Source organism: Schistocerca gregaria, chromosome 4 (assembly GCF_023897955.1).
Source record: "Schistocerca gregaria isolate iqSchGreg1 chromosome 4, iqSchGreg1.2, whole genome shotgun sequence".
Lineage (NCBI taxonomy): Eukaryota > Metazoa > Arthropoda > Insecta > Orthoptera > Acrididae > Schistocerca > Schistocerca gregaria.
In genome coordinates this window covers 437,829,069-437,846,334 of record NC_064923.1, presented here as the reverse complement: position 1 = coordinate 437,846,334, position 17,266 = coordinate 437,829,069, and the positions used below count along the sequence as shown (strand labels likewise).

The 17,266-nt window shown below is 43.0% G+C and overlaps 1 protein-coding gene across 2 annotated transcripts in view; it reads left to right on the top strand.

The window, feature by feature from the left end:
* The window catches only part of LOC126267389 (constitutive coactivator of peroxisome proliferator-activated receptor gamma-like), an 88,400-nt gene that overhangs the window by 54,480 nt on the left and 16,654 nt on the right, over positions 1-17,266 (top strand). For both annotated transcript variants that reach the window (XM_049972577.1, XM_049972578.1), the window contains one exon: positions 11,896-13,219. In XM_049972577.1, coding sequence (XP_049828534.1) covers positions 11,951-13,219 — 1,269 coding nt within the window. In that variant the 5' untranslated portion in view covers positions 11,896-11,950. The remainder of the gene's footprint in view (positions 1-11,895; positions 13,220-17,266) is intronic.

Sequence of the window (17,266 nt, the reverse complement as noted above, 5' to 3'; positions counted from 1 at the left end):
ATTTCCGAATGTATGTTTTCCTCAAGCGTCATAATACAACAAAGTATAGAGAATACAAGAAAACTTTGCACAACTTTTAGTAAATGTAATTACATGACACTTAGTCTACAAAGTGAATAGAAAAAGACTTCAACTCAAAAATATAATAACAAATTCTTGTGTTTTGTCTCAACTGTGTATTTCCTTTAAAGGAAACAGAAATTTACTCTGAAATACAGAGCTCAGAAGCACCTTAGTTTGTGTTGAAGCAATCTCAGAGGAAAACTTTATCTTGACGAGAGAAGACGACGTACTCTTTATGGGGAGAAAGGACGCCAGGGAAAAAAAAGCTAAATATAAAAGAAATAATTGAGAAGTCGGTAGAACATCAGTTTGTCATACAAAGGGTGTTGGACTAGAACCCAGGACCCTTGTTGGATTCGAGCCACGGGCATGCGAGTTTCTTTACTGTAGTATATGTGAAACTGTTCTATGGAACATCATGTTCCTGACATGTAAAAGTGCTATTTGGAAATTGTTGTAATGTTTGTTGGCAGTCCGCTTTTGCTTCGTTTATTTGAAGGTAATAAACCTATCGAGTACATTCGGAGTTTCACAGAATAAACATATACAAACAATCTGAACAGTATCATAAAGTAACAACTGTATCATACATGCAGAAATATTAATAGTAATACTAAAAACAGTAATAATAACAGTAACAATATTATAATTAATAGTATTAGTGAAATTAAAAGTAAACAGAGCAGAAGAATACAGAAACAACTGTAAAACACGTGCAGAAGTAGTAATAGTAACAAATAATAATAATAATAATAATAATAATTATTATTATTATTATTATTATTATTATTATTATTATTATTATAAAGAATAAAGAAACAACTGTAACACACGTAATAATATTATTATTATTACTATTAATACTTCTGCACGTGTGATAAAGTTGTTTCTTTATTCTTCTGTGCTGAATGTTTATGTTTATTCCATGAAACTACGAATGTAATCCATAGATAATGGAAATGAGCGTTGGGCGTCATTGGCCGGGAGGCTCCTTACGGGGCAAGTCCGGCCGCTTGGTGCAGGTGTTATTACATTCGACGCTACATTGGGCGACCTGTGCGCCGGGTAGGGATGAAATGATGATGAAGATAAAGCAACACCCGTTCCCTGAGCGGAGAAAATCCCCGACCCAGCAGGGAATCGAAACCGGTACCCTTAGAACGGCAGTCCGTCACGATGACCATTTTATTTTTATTTTTTATCTTTTTTTTTAATTGTCATTTTGTTCCCTTAAGTTCGTTGCATCTGCTCAGGGCGGACGTCGTAACACATCCATTTAAGTTCGTTGTTGATCTGTTAACTCTGTTTTTTTATTACAGAGGGCACGTTACCCTCTGACCGAACACGCTGAGCTACCGTGCCGGCGCCTTTCAGCTATCAGTGCGGACTACTCCATAGGTTAAACAGAGCGAAAGCGGATTGCTAATAGAATATTGCTATAACCTCCGAATAGTCCATCTACATGTCAGGAACATATTGTCCACACATACTATAGTACAAAAACTCGAATGACCTGGGATCGAGCGCAGCACCCTTGCTACGACAAAGTAACGCTCTACAGACTCCCACATAAGATAACTACTACGTGTAAGCCCATAGTTATGCTTTTTCTGTGTTCCGTAAATACGATGTTTCTTACCCAGTAAGCACGTACCCCTGGACGACAGCACACAGACGCCAAACTATACCTGAGTTGTGGCTGGTATTCTGTCGATATACAGCGATTGGTAGCGACCTCACTGTCTGACATCTGGAAGTTTGGGTTTCAGCTACGGAGGTGGGCACTCCCTTCAACGTAAACACATTTTGAAAGTACTGCAATGAAATCTCGTTGGGGGATCGAAAAACGTGCTGTTTTCGTTTTTATCTTGTCGTTTGTGTTTCGAAATGATTCAGTTTCTTGAATGCATCGATGCACGTCCTCTCCGTGTAATTTCATGGTTCTGCTCCACAGCATTGGCCGTTCAGCCACTAAAGAAATTATCGCTTAATGTCAATTCTCCAAGACATACATAGACCTGCTAGAAGAAGTTACAAAAAGAAAGTGAAATAAAACGGTAGAATAACTGAATTGGTGCAAAAGCTGTTGTTGCCTCGGTGCGCTCGCCTAGCATTGTTGCCTCATGTTTATTTAACAGTGCAGTAGGTGAGGGCCAGCGAAATTTTCGATGTTTCCGCGCGATATCATGTCCACATGTGGCTTCAATCTTCCGTCAAACGGTGCATTGGCCTTCGCTTCGTGGTGAGCGAAATGTAGGAACAAGAGCCTAAGTGCTACTCGTGGTCGTGTGCCTGAAGGGACAAAGACATTAGAAAACAATCCTAAATTGTCGTATCGAAAGTCCTGAACATTTCTTGCTGACCTGGCCAACAGTGAAGAAGGCAGGAATTATAATAATTTCGCACAAGTTCATGGGATGACAACAAAATCTTGAATCGATTGCGTTCCATATGAACAGTGCAGTAACATCGGCAGAATCCTTACACGTGAGCAGTTCTCTTTTCTCCAAGAAAGGAATATAAATTAAAAAGGAAATTATAGGAGTTTGACGTTTTTCACTCAGCGTTAGGGCGTAGAACTGTTCCTCGATACTACGACAGAGGACAGCATCCGACGGCTAGAAAATTACAGTGTGATCTGCATGAAAAGAATTAATTATTCAGGCTCAGAGAGCACTGTTCTTTGTCTTTTCGGCACACTTCGTTTTTCATTCAAATGCAGAGACATCGCAGCAGCAAGAACGAAGTTTTGTGTGAAATTCATTTACTTGCGTGTTGAGCACAATAGTCCTGTAGTGTACTTCGATGAAATTTCTGGACTTAATGGAAATATTCGTCTGAAAACACCCACAATTTCTGTACGGCGTGTCTCGGCGATGTGGCTTATGAACGTAGTGACGAAGGTTCAGTAAGAGCTGCAAATAAATTTTTTTCGGGATGTAGGGAATATTGTCGGTCTTATTAAAGCAAGCCATCGAAATTTCTGGCGGTGGCATAAAAGTACACGCGCGCTATCGCGCACGGAATGTCTCGTAAATAAAATGCGTTCGTACGTGACACAATTCAAAATAATGGTGTCTCTGATGTACCAAAATTAATTTCATAGTTTTCTTTACAGCTTTCTCACTGGAAATTTTTGCAGGTTCCAACAGAACGCATACTCATCAACGATGACATTTTCCGCTGCATAGGCGGAATAGTTTCAAACCTATTACGGTATATTTTTATTTTTTGAATCTCAGCATACATTGTTGCCACGATTGAGTATGTATCACGTGCAACGTGAGAATGTACGCATATTTTCAGTCCAAATACACTAAAGCGCCAAAGAAATTGCTGCAGGTATGCGTAAAGAGGCTGAATACGGCGCAGAGGTCGACAATGCCTTTATAACACCACAAGTGTGTGGCACAGTTTTTAGATCGGTTACTGTTGCAATGGCACTTTATCAAGATTTAAGTGAGGTTGAACATAGTATTTTTGTCGGCGCTCAACGAAACATCATCCAAATGGGCTTTCGGAGCCGGAGGCCCACTCGTGTACCCTTGATGACAGCACAATACAAAGCTTTAAGCCTCGCCTGGTTCCGTCAACACCGACACTGGACTGTTGGTGACAGGAAACATTTGTCTGGTCGGACGAGTCTCGTTTCAAATTGCATCGAGCGAATGGACGTGTACAGGTATGGAGACAACCTCATGAATCCACGGACCCTGCATGTCAACAGGGGACTGTTCAAACTGGTGGAAGCTCTATAATGGTGTGTGGCCTGTGTAGCTGGTGTGATGCGGCACCCCTGACACGTCTAGGTACGACTCTGACAGGCGACACGTACGTAAGCATCCTGTCTGATCACCTGCATCCATTCATGTATTCCTACGGACTCGCTCAGTTCCAGCAGGACAATGCGACACTCACACGTCCAGAATTTCTACAGTGTGTCCCCAGGAACACTCTTCTGAATTTAAGCACTTCCACTGGCCACCAGACTCCCCAGATATGAAAATGATTAAGGATATCTGGGATGCCTTGCAACTTGCTGTTTAGAAGAGATCTCCACCCTCACGTACTCTTACGGATATGGCCAGCCTTGCGGGATTCATGGTGTCAGTTCCCTCCAGCACTACTTCAGACATTAGACGAGTCCACGCCACGTCGTGTTGCGGCACTTCTGCGTGCTCGCGGGGCCGTACACGATATTAGGCAGGTGTACCAGTTTCTTTGGCTCTTCAATGTATATCGGCAGTTCCGTTTCCTCTACAGGTTGTGGCAAAGAAATATTTGTCTTCAAATTTTCTTGTTACGCTAGTCTTTATTTATTTATTTTCGTAGCAGCTGGGAAGAATCTTCTATTGGAATGTACTCCATCATATTCTATACTAAAAATAGATTTTTCTGGAACTTCTACAAATATTTGAAACCGATTACGAACTGGCAATGCTGAAGGACGGTGAAATGACACTGAGATTCCTGTTTTCGTGACGGCCGTTATAGACCCCCATTACCCCACACAGCACCACGAGAAAGGCACGGCAGCCATATACTATAGTGGAGTGTCCTGCAGCTCCATGACTACCGTGTGCCCTTTGGCATAACACCTGACATAATATCTATCAAGATGGCTTCGAAATTTATATGGTGCGTCACATCTACAACGAACATAATAGAAATGTGCAACGCAGATGAAGCATAGTAGAATTTGCGACATCCCGAATGCAAAAATAAAATAAGAAGAAGCGAGAGCTATAAAAAATTGCTGAGTCCACTGGGCGCGAAGTCCGCCCAGGTTGTATCCCGAGGGTAAAAAGGAGAAAATCTACCAATTTTGTAGAATTAAAAATATTTCTTGATGGCTGTTGTGTGTACTAAACAGTTATTTGCCTTTAGATATCCCACCTTCAGTGCTTTATAAAAAGCTTAACACGTTTCTGGTATTATTTTTGTAAATATGAGTGGCTGTATTCGAGAGCCGTACTCTAATCTCGAGTAGCTTTCACTTGTTGCAAAGAAACCCCAGTGTTAAATCAAGTCCGTCTTTTGGAACAAAGAATTTCTGCTTCGTAATGTGAGGAGCCACTTTCCTGAATATATACTGAAACGTGATCTCGTCCATTCGCAAGTTATTGTCATACGACTTTATGCCTCGACATGCAGCTCTAGTAACAAATTTTTCTTCTATTATCTCGCCGTGAAAGCCACGTCTTTACCCAAGTACGTATACTTTTTCCCCACTCCTCTTCCAACTGCAAACAATGCAATTATAGTGCACGCAACTACAGTGCATAGTAACAAGGTGTCCGCCTTCGTGAAATTTTGAAGAAATACTGGAGGCCAGTGTAAAACCACCTTGTTGCGCCACGTCAAAGGTGTTTGTCAAAGATCTTTATGACATATTTGATGAAATTTCTTTGCCCAACAAATTTGATAGCTTAATAGATCTACCAGCTCGTCTCAGAAAACGCGATGCCACCCCTGTGTCCAGCGTTGCCGTTTATCGCATCACTGCCGGCAAGTCTCGCTCTGCTATCGTCTCAAGGGAAGCAGTGATGATATTCCTGTGTTTGTGTAGACGGCGTCTCTCTGTCCGTGTGGACACTTGTCCTACAGTAAACAGTTTGTTCCGGCAAGATGTGTGCCGTTGTTGTAGGATGACCATGAGAACAAGGTAGGTGGCGCCTCTGGCGCTAGTTGCTTGACGCCGTTGATACAGTGTATAAGTGGTTCCCAGCCTTTCTCAGACCGTTACTCCTCGGTACTGCCAGACATTATCTAGTATGCCCGCCGTCTCCTCTGCCATCTTCTGCCCCCACCCCATCCCCTGCATTTTCACCAACTTTTGCACCTAACTATAGCCGGCCAGGAAGGCCGGGCGGTTCTAGGCGCTTCAGTCTGGAACCACACGGCTGCTGCGGTCGCAGGTTCGAATCCTGCCTCGGGGATGTATGTGTGTAATGTTCTTAGGTTAGTTAGGTTTAAGTAGTTGTGGTGGAACCGGTTTATAGTATTTCGTGATTTTTATTACTTATAAATGATGAAACTTCCTGGCAGATTAAAACTGTGTGCCCGACCGAGACTCGAACTCGGGACCTTTGCCTTTCGTGGGCAAGTTCTCTACCAACTGAGCTACCGAAGCACGACTCACGCCCGGTACTCACAGCTTTACTTCTGCCAGTACCTCGTCTCCTACCTTCCAAACTTTACAGAAGCTCTCCTGCGAACCTTGCAGAACTAGCACTTCTGAAAGAAAGGATATTGCGGAGACATGGCTTAGCCACAGCCTGGGGGATGTTTCCAGAATGAGATTTACACTCTGCAGAGGAGTGTGCGCTGATATGAAACTTCCTGTCAGTTTCGCAGGAGAGCTTCTGTAAAGTTTGGAAGGTAGGAGACGAGGTACTGGCAGAAGTAAAGCTGTGAGTACCGGGCGTGAGTCGTACTTCGGTAGCTCAGTTGGTAGAGCACTTGCCCGCGAAAGGCAAAGGTCCCGAGTTCGAGTCTGGGTCGGGCACACAATTCTAATCTGCCACGAAGTTTCATATCAGCGCACACTCCGCTGCAGAGTGAAAATCTCATTCCGGAGACTTATAAATGATATTTCTGGTAGATTATATATATATATATATATATATATATATATATATATATATATATATATATATATATATAACCAGTTACCTGTTGTCAATGTAACAATTCCTTTGATCTCAAAAATGATTATCCCGGTTAATATTTGTCACTCTGCTAAAGAAATCTCCACTTGACGTTGTGTAGAAATGTTGTCTGTAAAGTCGTGTGAGTGGCACTAAATTGCATATCATTTATCAGATTTTACACAACTGTTACTTATGATGGAAGCACTTTTTCTAGAAAAGGAACATTTAGTCACAAAATACTACCCACGTACACCACTGACGTATGTCTCCTATTAAATGTAAATCATCCGAAATAATTAGGCTTCATAAATCAGCAAATAAAAAATTGATAATACGTAAGTGCTGTGAGCACTATTTTTAAAGATTCAATCTCAGTTGAATTCTGTCTTTTAAAGTAGATTCGGGACCACCGGTGCACATTTATTTCCATTCATTTATATCTAACAACATTTATGTTTGTTAACATTCTCGTTTCAAAACTGCCGCGGAGATATTTTTGCTAAGATGGCGACAGACAGACGATAGTCAATTTGTCTATTGTTATTCTCGATTTATTTTATATCAAGTTAATATATTTAGATAAAAGTCTCTTGTCCTCTATTCTTTAGCATTTAAAATTATGCTCAATGAAAATTTTTCGTATTTTTTTAATTCCAGATACTAGTAAACTCCGCTGTTAAGTTACTAGCGCTAATGGGTGCACTCCTAATTGCGGAGCTGAAAATTAACACTTACAAACATTAATTAGATAGGATTACAATTGAAATAAATAGAAATCCACGTCTAGACAATAGCGACTCTGTTTTTCAAATAATAATTAACAATATAGTTACAGGTTTTCTCTTTACAGACCTCACACGTCTCACGTCCGAACAGTTCATCGGTAAGCACTGGAAGAACAACTGAACCACAATTATCACAGATAACAAAAAAGATAATAACTGTCGTTGTCCATGAATGTAGTTCTCTGATAAGTTTTAATTCACAAAGAAATTAAATTATTACAGAAATAATGAAATAATTATCGTTATTTTTACACGATACAGTCTTTTTATATGTAGTATCGAAAATATTTGTTGTAGTTTGTACACTTAGTCCATTTTAACATCTTGTGGCTAGAACATAGCGTCGTGGATATTACGTAGTTCTAAGTCTAGGGGACTGATGACCTCAGATGTTAAGTCCCATGGTGCTTAGAGCTATTTGAACCATTTGCACTGAACTGTAGAATGAAAGACTTTTCTTGGAACACTTTTAGTTTTAAAACGATGAAAGACGAATGATACTTTGTTTCTTTGTTTGTTTGTTTATGTGTGTGTGAGAAAGAGAGAAAGAGAGAGAGAGAGACAGAGAGAGAGAGAGAGGTTTGTAAATCACGTTACTGCACTCTCTGCTTTTGAACTGGCAGAAAATGGACGGCTTCAGACTATTAATGCTTTGTGTCTAACCACTCTATTAATGAGAATAATAAAACTCTGTAGAGCACTATGGTAGCCCTAATGTGGTTACTGCTGTGACATGCTGTCAATTAATTCATTTGTCTGTTTCGAAGCGAGTAATGAAGAAGTTTCTGAACTACTGTAGGTACTATCTACAACTTGGAAAAGACATTTTCTTGAGATATTAACATTTGCTGTGTGCATGTCGCACTTTTATCATAAGCAATGTATGAGGCAAAGCACAACATAACTGTGTAGTTGGTGGACTATGTGAGGAACCTATAACAGAAACCACATTAATACTACTAATTGAGAAAAATTAATTATAGATAACTTACATAATCAGTATTACGGCCTTACAAAATTATGAGAATACCAACGATATTTGAAAATAGTTTAGTTTCGTAACTGAAACAAAATCTAATCGTTTAGTTTTTACACCCAAGGGGATAATTATCGCAGTTTGGGAACTGCCACACTATATGGATTCCGCCTGGACGCCCCTAAATGTCCTCAAAACCAGGACGTATTGCAGCCCTACCAAGGAAGCAAGCATTTCCGAGACGGAACTCTCACCATGGAGCTCTCCTTTTTAATGGTACCGCGTTCAAGTGTAGTAATACTGTCACACTGTTAAGACCGCTTTTTGTCAGAAACGGCTAGTGTCTGCATGGACGCCCATACGACCCTAGCTGTTAAAGAAGGGGAAAATATAGTGCATTCAGGTGTTCTTTTTTCAAGTAAATGATTTAAAATCCGGTATTACGTGGGTTTTTAACAAGGTAGCAACTGGAACTTTTTATGGCTACTTAAAGCAGTCATTCGTCTTCCAAAATATTAAAAATACTCCACGTCTTGACGCCCACCCGCAGACTATTTTATGGGTGCTGTTGGGTGGAGGTATCGAGCTGAGTTGTATGCCAAATACTAAGGTCCACGGTCCCCTGGCGATGAGAAAAATGCGAACTTCTAAGTCAATGCAATGAAAATGTACCCCCATTCAAGTCACGTATTTTGATGTTCGCAAACTCACTCAAGAACTATAGATGAACTGTTTATATACCAGGTGGCTATAATTAAACTTTCGCTGTTTAACACGTTATAACGTGGAAATTAATTACCGTATTAGTATGAAACTTGGTAACATTAATGGGATGCATGATTTTCATGCTTCACAGCTCCCCCTTCCAGTTCCAATTACAGCCACCAGATAACGTGATCAACCATCGTGATTCATAGTCTCACACACGTGACCAGTTACACTGTACTTCAAAAACGGCTCTGAGCACTATGGGACTTAACTTCTGAGGTCGTCAGTTCCCCAGAACATAGAACTACTTAAACCTACCTAACCTAAGAACATCACACACATCAATGCCCGAGGCAGGATTCGAACCTGCGACCGTAGCAGTCGCACGGTTCCGGACTGCGCGCCTAGAACCGCGAGACCACCGCGGCCGGCAACATACTCTGTTCTCGCGTCACTCGCATACGTTCCGAGGGTCGGCTGCCGCTGTGTTGGAATGCGCGGTGTCACCATGAGCTTGGACAAAAGGAGCAGGGCAATATTGGGGAAACTCTGTTATCAAAACAACAGTAATACTGTCCCAGAATATCGCCGGCTGAAAGGATTATGAAAGGGTCCTTTTCCTTCACCTGCTGAGCCGAGTATGATGAAGAAGTTCAAATCAACTGGAGACAGCCGGCCGGTGTGGACGAGCGGCTCTAGGCGCTTCAGTGTGGAACCACGCGACCACTACGGTCGCAGGTTCGAATCCTGCCTCGGGCTCGGATGTGTGTGATGTCCTTAGGTTAGTTAGGTTTAAGTAGTTCTAAGTTCTAGGGGACTGATGACCTCAGGTGTTAAGTCCCATAGTGCTCAGAGCCATTTGCACCATTTTTAAGCGACTTCCTAATTTGAACCATAATTGTAAAATATTATTGCAAGTGCTAAAGATCAGTTTGTAGGATGTCCTCCCAATATATCTCGTCGGTGTAATGAGTCTATCATTTCGATTTGGTATGAGTCTCCGAGCCATTTGAACTTTTTTTTTTTTTTTGACTTCCGGTAACTTGGACAACGTGCTTCGGAGGAGTGACAGCGAGCTGGTGATACAAATGGACGAAAACAATTCTAGATAACAATAATATGAGGGTCATTCCGTAAGTCATGGCAACTGTGGTATATCGGTCCAACAGGTGGCATCACCGTAACCACAGTAAACACAGCATTGCCCTGTCAAACGGCTGCAGCTTAGCTGGAGGCTTTCCGACGTGGACGCGCAGCTATATCCTCGCCACCGAGTGAGCACCCCATATCTGCCCGTGCTGGCCTGTCCGTGGTTGTTATTGAACCGCGTTCCACAGAGGACCGGCGTTGGCCTGTGCAGAAACTGATGACACGGGCTGGTATATGGGGGCAACAGTATTCCGTAGTTTACGGCAGGACTCGAAGGTGTGCAGGAAGTGTTCAAAATGGTACTACATCAGTTAACAGAGGTGCAAAAGTGGACCCGATACGAGACTAGCCGTATCAACCTAGAGCGATTTGAGTGCTTAGGGAATGACACGCTCAGTCGCATTATTGCTACTGATGAAATCTGGACACTAGGGCGTGAATCAGAACTGAAGTCCCATCATCAGAATGGCCTTATCAAGGTTCACCACGACGACACAAGGTGCGACAGAATCTATCACACAAAAAGGTCATGTTCTTTCTGGCGTATGATAGCCACGGTATTCCGGAGTCATCCTGTTAGGAATGCCAACAGCATCAATGCCGGATACTAACCCAACGTTCTGCTGTACGATCCGCGATGTTCACTTCGGCGGAAACGTCCGGCACTGATGGATAATGCAGTCGTTCTTCATAATAACGGTATAGCCCACACTACAGACTTCATCAAGAATTGTGTACAGTGGTGGGAGTGGAAAATCCTCCCCTTCCCATCCTATTTACCAAACCGCTGTTCATGCGACTTCGACTTCATTCCACAATTGAAGAAAGCGTTGCGTGGTTGGCGCTTTGCAAAAGAGGCGAATATCGCCACTTCATTTCAGCGACGAGTGACTCACATTGTTGGCAACGCTAAAGGTATTCAGCACCTTATGCACCTTTGGCAACGCTATATGGATGAACGGGGGGACCATTACTGAAGACAGACGTTGATTTTGATTAACTTTTGTTCCATTTGTACTGATGCACAACAAAATTTACTCAGAGATCCAGTGTATGTGTTTCATTTCATCCTTTGTCGTGAAGTTCTTGGTTCAAATGACACTGAGAATTTTGGGCTTAACTTCTAAGGTCATCAGTCCCCTAGAACTTAGAACTACTTAAACCTATCTAACCTAAGGACATCACACTCACCCATGCCCGAGACAGGATTCGAACCTGCGACCGTACCAGTCGCGCAGTTCCAGACTGTAGCGTCTAGAACCGCTCGGCCACTCCGGCCGGTTCGTGAAGTTCTGTCACACAGTGGCATTCCCATGTGTCGTGTGAGCATCCAAGCAGCCACCAGACGATGCCCATTTTTCTGAATATGACTTCTACATGACGTCGAAACCGGTCGTTAATAAAATGTTATTACCACATAGAATGTTGTTTCAACCCACCTAAATTTTCTATTTTGTCGACCATATCGTTTTGCATGTAAACTCTTAATTTTAGCCATTTAAGCAAGCATTATGGTTTGAAGCCTTTACGCATTCTCATTTCATAATCTATTTGCCTACAGGTATCGGCGACTTAAAATTCGCAACAGTATACAGCGCTAGAACGGAAGAAGTGCGATGGGTATCTGGGGCCTTCAGTCGTTCATTGATGGAAAACAATGGTACGAAGAAGTGAACATCAGAGACGTCGCACAGGAATGGAGGCGCACAAAGACTGTGGAGCCAGTCATTGCTGTTGATGGTGCTGCCTGCGCCAGGCACATATACGGTACGGCAGATAAGTTTTGCGGCGGTCAGTACAAGCAATTCCGGGAGTCGTGCAGAACTTTTGTGCAGAGATTTCGTGACAGTGGGATCCGGTTAGTTTTCTTCTTCGATGGCATACCAGTAGAAGAAAAGATGAATGCTTGGGCAAACCGAAGAATGTATAGATTGTTGCAGATATCGCAACTCTTTGCCGATTTTCGTGCAAGACGTCTTACGAAAGAGACTAAGAGGAAATTCTATTTGACGCCAGAGGCCGTGGTGCCCACTGCAAGAGTCATTTTTTGTACCGAACTGGACTGCAAAGTGCGTGTAGCAACCGAAGATTGCGACAATGAGCTGGCCGAGTACGCCGCTAGGGAAGACCATTGTCTCGGCATTATATCCAGCGACACTGATCTGTTGGTGCACGAGGGAGTCCCGTGCCTCATCCTTTTCAAACATCTGAAGATGACCAGCAGCTTAAATGCGCGACGCTACAATCCTGCCGACATAGCCTCGAAACTGGGACTCCGGCGCGAACACCTGCCAGTCTTTGCGTCATTCGTCGGCAACGACATCATCATTAGGTCGCAGCTGGAATCACTGCACGACAAGCTTTTTTCACGCTACGGCAAGGGCACCAGGGTCGAGAACGTCGCCAAGTTTGTCAGGGATGGGCCGCCGGAGGATGTTCCAGCTCTGTGTGCCTACGCCTTCGACGACCAGCCGAATCACTTGGAGGACGAAGTGAGAGCGAGTATCGACAGCTACAGGCGCGTGAACCCGGTTGCAGAGGAGCCGACTGGCGACGGCCCGTGGGGTGAACTGCTGCGGTTGGCCAAGGAGAGACACGTGAACTGCAAAATGCCTGCCGTGGTGTACGCCGTAATGATGCGCAGGCGTTTCCGCATCGGTGAGGTTCTAGAAGACCTAGCCAGGCAGCGCCCAACCGGATTGGTGCTTCGGCCCATGAGGGCCAGACTGTACGCTGTTCTGCTTCGAGAGCGAGGCCCGGACTCCGCCGAAGTGACAGAGATGATGCCCATGGGCATCAACGACATACGCGAGGAGTCGGTGGCAGCGGCTCAGCTACCCACAAGCGTCCTTCACCCCGGACTTCGTGCCTTGTGGCAACAGGAGGTAACGTACTCGAGGACTGTCACTCACCTGAGTAGTAATGGAATACTTACAAGGGAACCTCCCCATCGCTTAGTTGGCACAGTGGATAGGCATTGAAAAACTGAACACATATCACTTCAGACAACATGAAGAAGTTGTGTGGAACTATGAAAAAATAAGCAAAATATACAAACTCAGTAGTCCAAGCGCAAGATAAGCAACACCCAGGAGCTTAAGAGCGCCGTGGTCCCGTGGTTAGCGTGAGCAATTGCGGAACGAGGGGTCCTTGGTTCAAGTCTTCCCTTAAGTGAAAAGTTTAATTTTTTTTATTTTCAGACAATTATTTTGCGAAGCTGCAATGGTACACAGAGCAGCATTGTTTACGTGATCGTGTGTCAATTAACAAAGTTCAGACACTCACACATAATCAACTTCGCTCTCCAAAATTCCAGGACATTTTCAGATTTCCTTGGACGTATGCAGGATTTGACGGTCTACACACGGAAAAATTTGAGAACGTTGAAAACATACGTCTTAACATAGCACAGGGAAAACTGTGCGACTGTGAAACTGTTGCATTCAGTTGTTGTAGTTTATGTGACAAACTCTTATGTTTTCATAACTTTTTTGGGAGTGATTATCACATCCACAAGAAAACCTAAATTGGGCAAGGTAGAAGAATCTTTTTACCCATTCGCCAAGTGTACAAGTTAGGTGAGCCGACAACATATTCATATCATGTGACGCACATGCCGTCATCAATGTCGTATGGAATATATCAGACGTGTTATCCTGTGGAGAAATAGGTTGACCTATGACCTTGTGATAAAATGTTTTCGTTTCCCATTGGAGAGGCACGTCCTTTCGTCTACTAATCGCACCGTTTTGCGGTGCGGTCGCAAAACACAAACGCTAAAGTTGTTACAGTGAACAGAGACCTCAATGAACGAACGGACACATCATAACTTTGCGAAAATGAAGAAAGTAAACTTTTCACTCGAGGGAAAACTTGAACCAACGACCTGTGGTTTCGCAGCTGCTCACGCTAACCACGGGACCACGGCGCTCCTGAGCTCACATCATCCTGAATGTTGCCTATCTTGCGCATGGACTAGTCAGTTTGTATATTTTGCTTATTTTTTTATAGTTCCACAAAACTTCTTCCTGCTTTCTCGAGTGATCTGTGTTCAGTTTTTCAAGGCCTATCCACTGTGCCAACTAATAACTAAATAACTAAATCTGAGGGGGGGGGGGTGCGATGAGGAGGTTACCTTGTTAGTCAACTACAGTTTGGAATTAAAAACGGCTGTGCTACTGTAGAAGTTATTTAAACCTCCACTAAGAATAAAATACATCTTTTAAATTGTAAAGTAATAGCAGTTCGGATCTTCAGTTACTTACCAGTAGGGCCTGCAGTTTAACGACATAAATGCAGGGAAACATGTCAACATTTATAAGCTAAAGCGTATAAAAATGTGACCTTAAAAATAATGTATGTAAATAAAATATGACTTTATATGAACATAACACTTTGTATGTATGGCATCCACAGTCAAAATATTCCATATTGAATAAGGACTTTACATAAGTTCACTTAAAAATATTCTTGGTTATTTATGTACACTGAGGTGACAAAAGTCGTGGGATACCATATCGGATCACCTTTTGGCCGGCATAGTGCAGCAATTCGACGTGGCATGGACTCAAATGGTTCGAACGGCTCTGACCACTATGCGACTTAGCTTCTGAGGTCATGAGTCGCCTAGAAGTAGGAACAAATTAAACCTAACTAACCTAAGGACATCACACACATCCATGCCCGAGGCACGATACGAACCTGCGACCGTTGCGGTCGCTCGGTTCTAGACTGTAGCGCCTAGGACCACTCTACCACTTCGGCCGGCACCTGGACTCAACAAGTCAATGGAAGTCCCCTGCAGAAATACTGAGCCATGCTGCGTATACAGCCGTCCATAATGCGAAAGTGTTGCTGGTGCAGGATTCTGTGCACGAAATGACTTATCGATTATATTCCATAAATGTTTGGTGGGATTCACGTCGAGAGATCTGGTACGTCAAACCACTCTCGCCAATTTTTCTTCACTACAATACTTGGATTGGTGCATAAATTGTTGCAAAATTCACCCTAAAATTCAGGAAAATATCTGAGCTCCACTTATCAAAGGCCTTTGTGTGTGTCAGTCATAATATTCTATTAGAGTAATTAAGTTTTGGTGAAATACATAATTCTTAAAATGTCTGGTTTCGTTCCTATTAAGAAACCAGTTACAGAATGAGGCTGAGCTGTTCTAGACGCTTCAGTCCGGAACCGCGCGACTGACTGCTACGGTCGCAGGTTCGAATCCTGCCTCGGGCATGGATGTGTGTGATGTCCATAGGTCAGTTAGGTTTAAGTAGTTCTAAGTTCTAGCTGGACTGATGACCTCAGGTGTTGAGTCCCATAGTGCTAAGAGCCATTTGAACCAGTTACAGAAACATAAACTAGGATGTTTGAGTAATACAAACGGAAATCCATATCGTTTTCCTCAGGAAAAATCAGACTGGACGTTCCGCAGGTTTCGATGATGGGCCCATTGTACCATTTCATATGACTCAGGAGGCAAAATTAGCCCGTTTGCAGATGTTACAAGCATTATTGTCAACTAAAAGGCTGTGTTACGCTGCCCAGGAGGCTTCACAAATTCTTGTCTAGGTAACACAGTCCAGACAACATTTTCATCCAGTACAAACCATCCACATATCTCGTTACCTAAAAACTTGTCGCAGCAATAGTTGCGTCTCTTCAGCTCAATATATGTTACAGAGTCTTTTAGATATCCTATTACATTCTATAGGTTGTAGGCGGACTTATTAGATAAAGATCCCATCGCGCTCAAAGTCTCTCTTCACGGTACGGTACATAATAGTACTGCTATGCTCCTCTACAGATGAATATGCCTGCACATATGGACCGCATCAAACCATTTGAAGAAGATCGACATAAGACTAAGGGAAACATGTCGAATCACAACAGGGTATATGAAACCCACGCCCCTACCCAAAGCTTTGCAGAGTTGCTCGTCTTCATGGTCCGGCTCCTGAAGAACATTTCGCGAATTTACAGAGAGGCTCAGAGAACCATCGATGATCGACATCCCCTCTTTGGCACTGAGTGCGAGCTTGGACGACCGAAAACCGGAAAAGTTTCTTAAACACGGCACTGAAGAACGATCATCCGGTATTCACCAGCACAAGTAGTGCAAGGCGGCTTCACAACAAAGTGGAAAATGTGGAGGACCCTGAACAGGGTAGGCGCCAGTGAAAACAAACATGATCAGGCGGGGTCATGGTAATGCAGCTGATTATACTCTAACATTCTGCGTGGTGTCTGTTTATTCTATATCGTGTCTCCCTACCACTTTCGCGCAACTACGCTCTGAACGTGTTTTTTAGGGAATTGACTAGTTTGAACCTGGGACCTGTTGATGATAAGGAGACGTCAGACCACACATGACATGTAGAATTCAGAAGAGTTCAGTGAGACTAGAGATGATATAACCAAATACTTAATGATTTCAGCGTCAGCTCCACTGTACTCCTTGTAAAAGAATCTTAATACTAACTAAATTTGGTGGAAGGGGTTCAAGGCTTTCCTATTTTAAGTAGCTGGTAAAATAACGTCGAGAAAGCACTTAAGTTTACCAATGGAAATTTTATTCTACTCACAAAACATTGTTTATGGTTCAATGGCTCTGAGCACTATGGGACTTAACAGCTTTGGTCATCAGTCCCCTAGAACTTAGAACTACTTAAACCTAACTAACCTAAGGACACCACACACATCCATGCCCGAGGCAGGATTCGAACCTGCGACCGTAGCAGTCGCACGGTTCCGGACTGCGTGCCTAGAACCGTGAGACCACCGTGGCCGGCAAAACATTGTTTATAAATTGCACTATTGATGAAAGGAAATGTTTTAATACGGGATGGTAAAAACCAACTGCGTTCAACAAAAATGTGAACGAATATTCCCTGATTGGTTTTCCAAGTTCTACAATGGATCAAAGG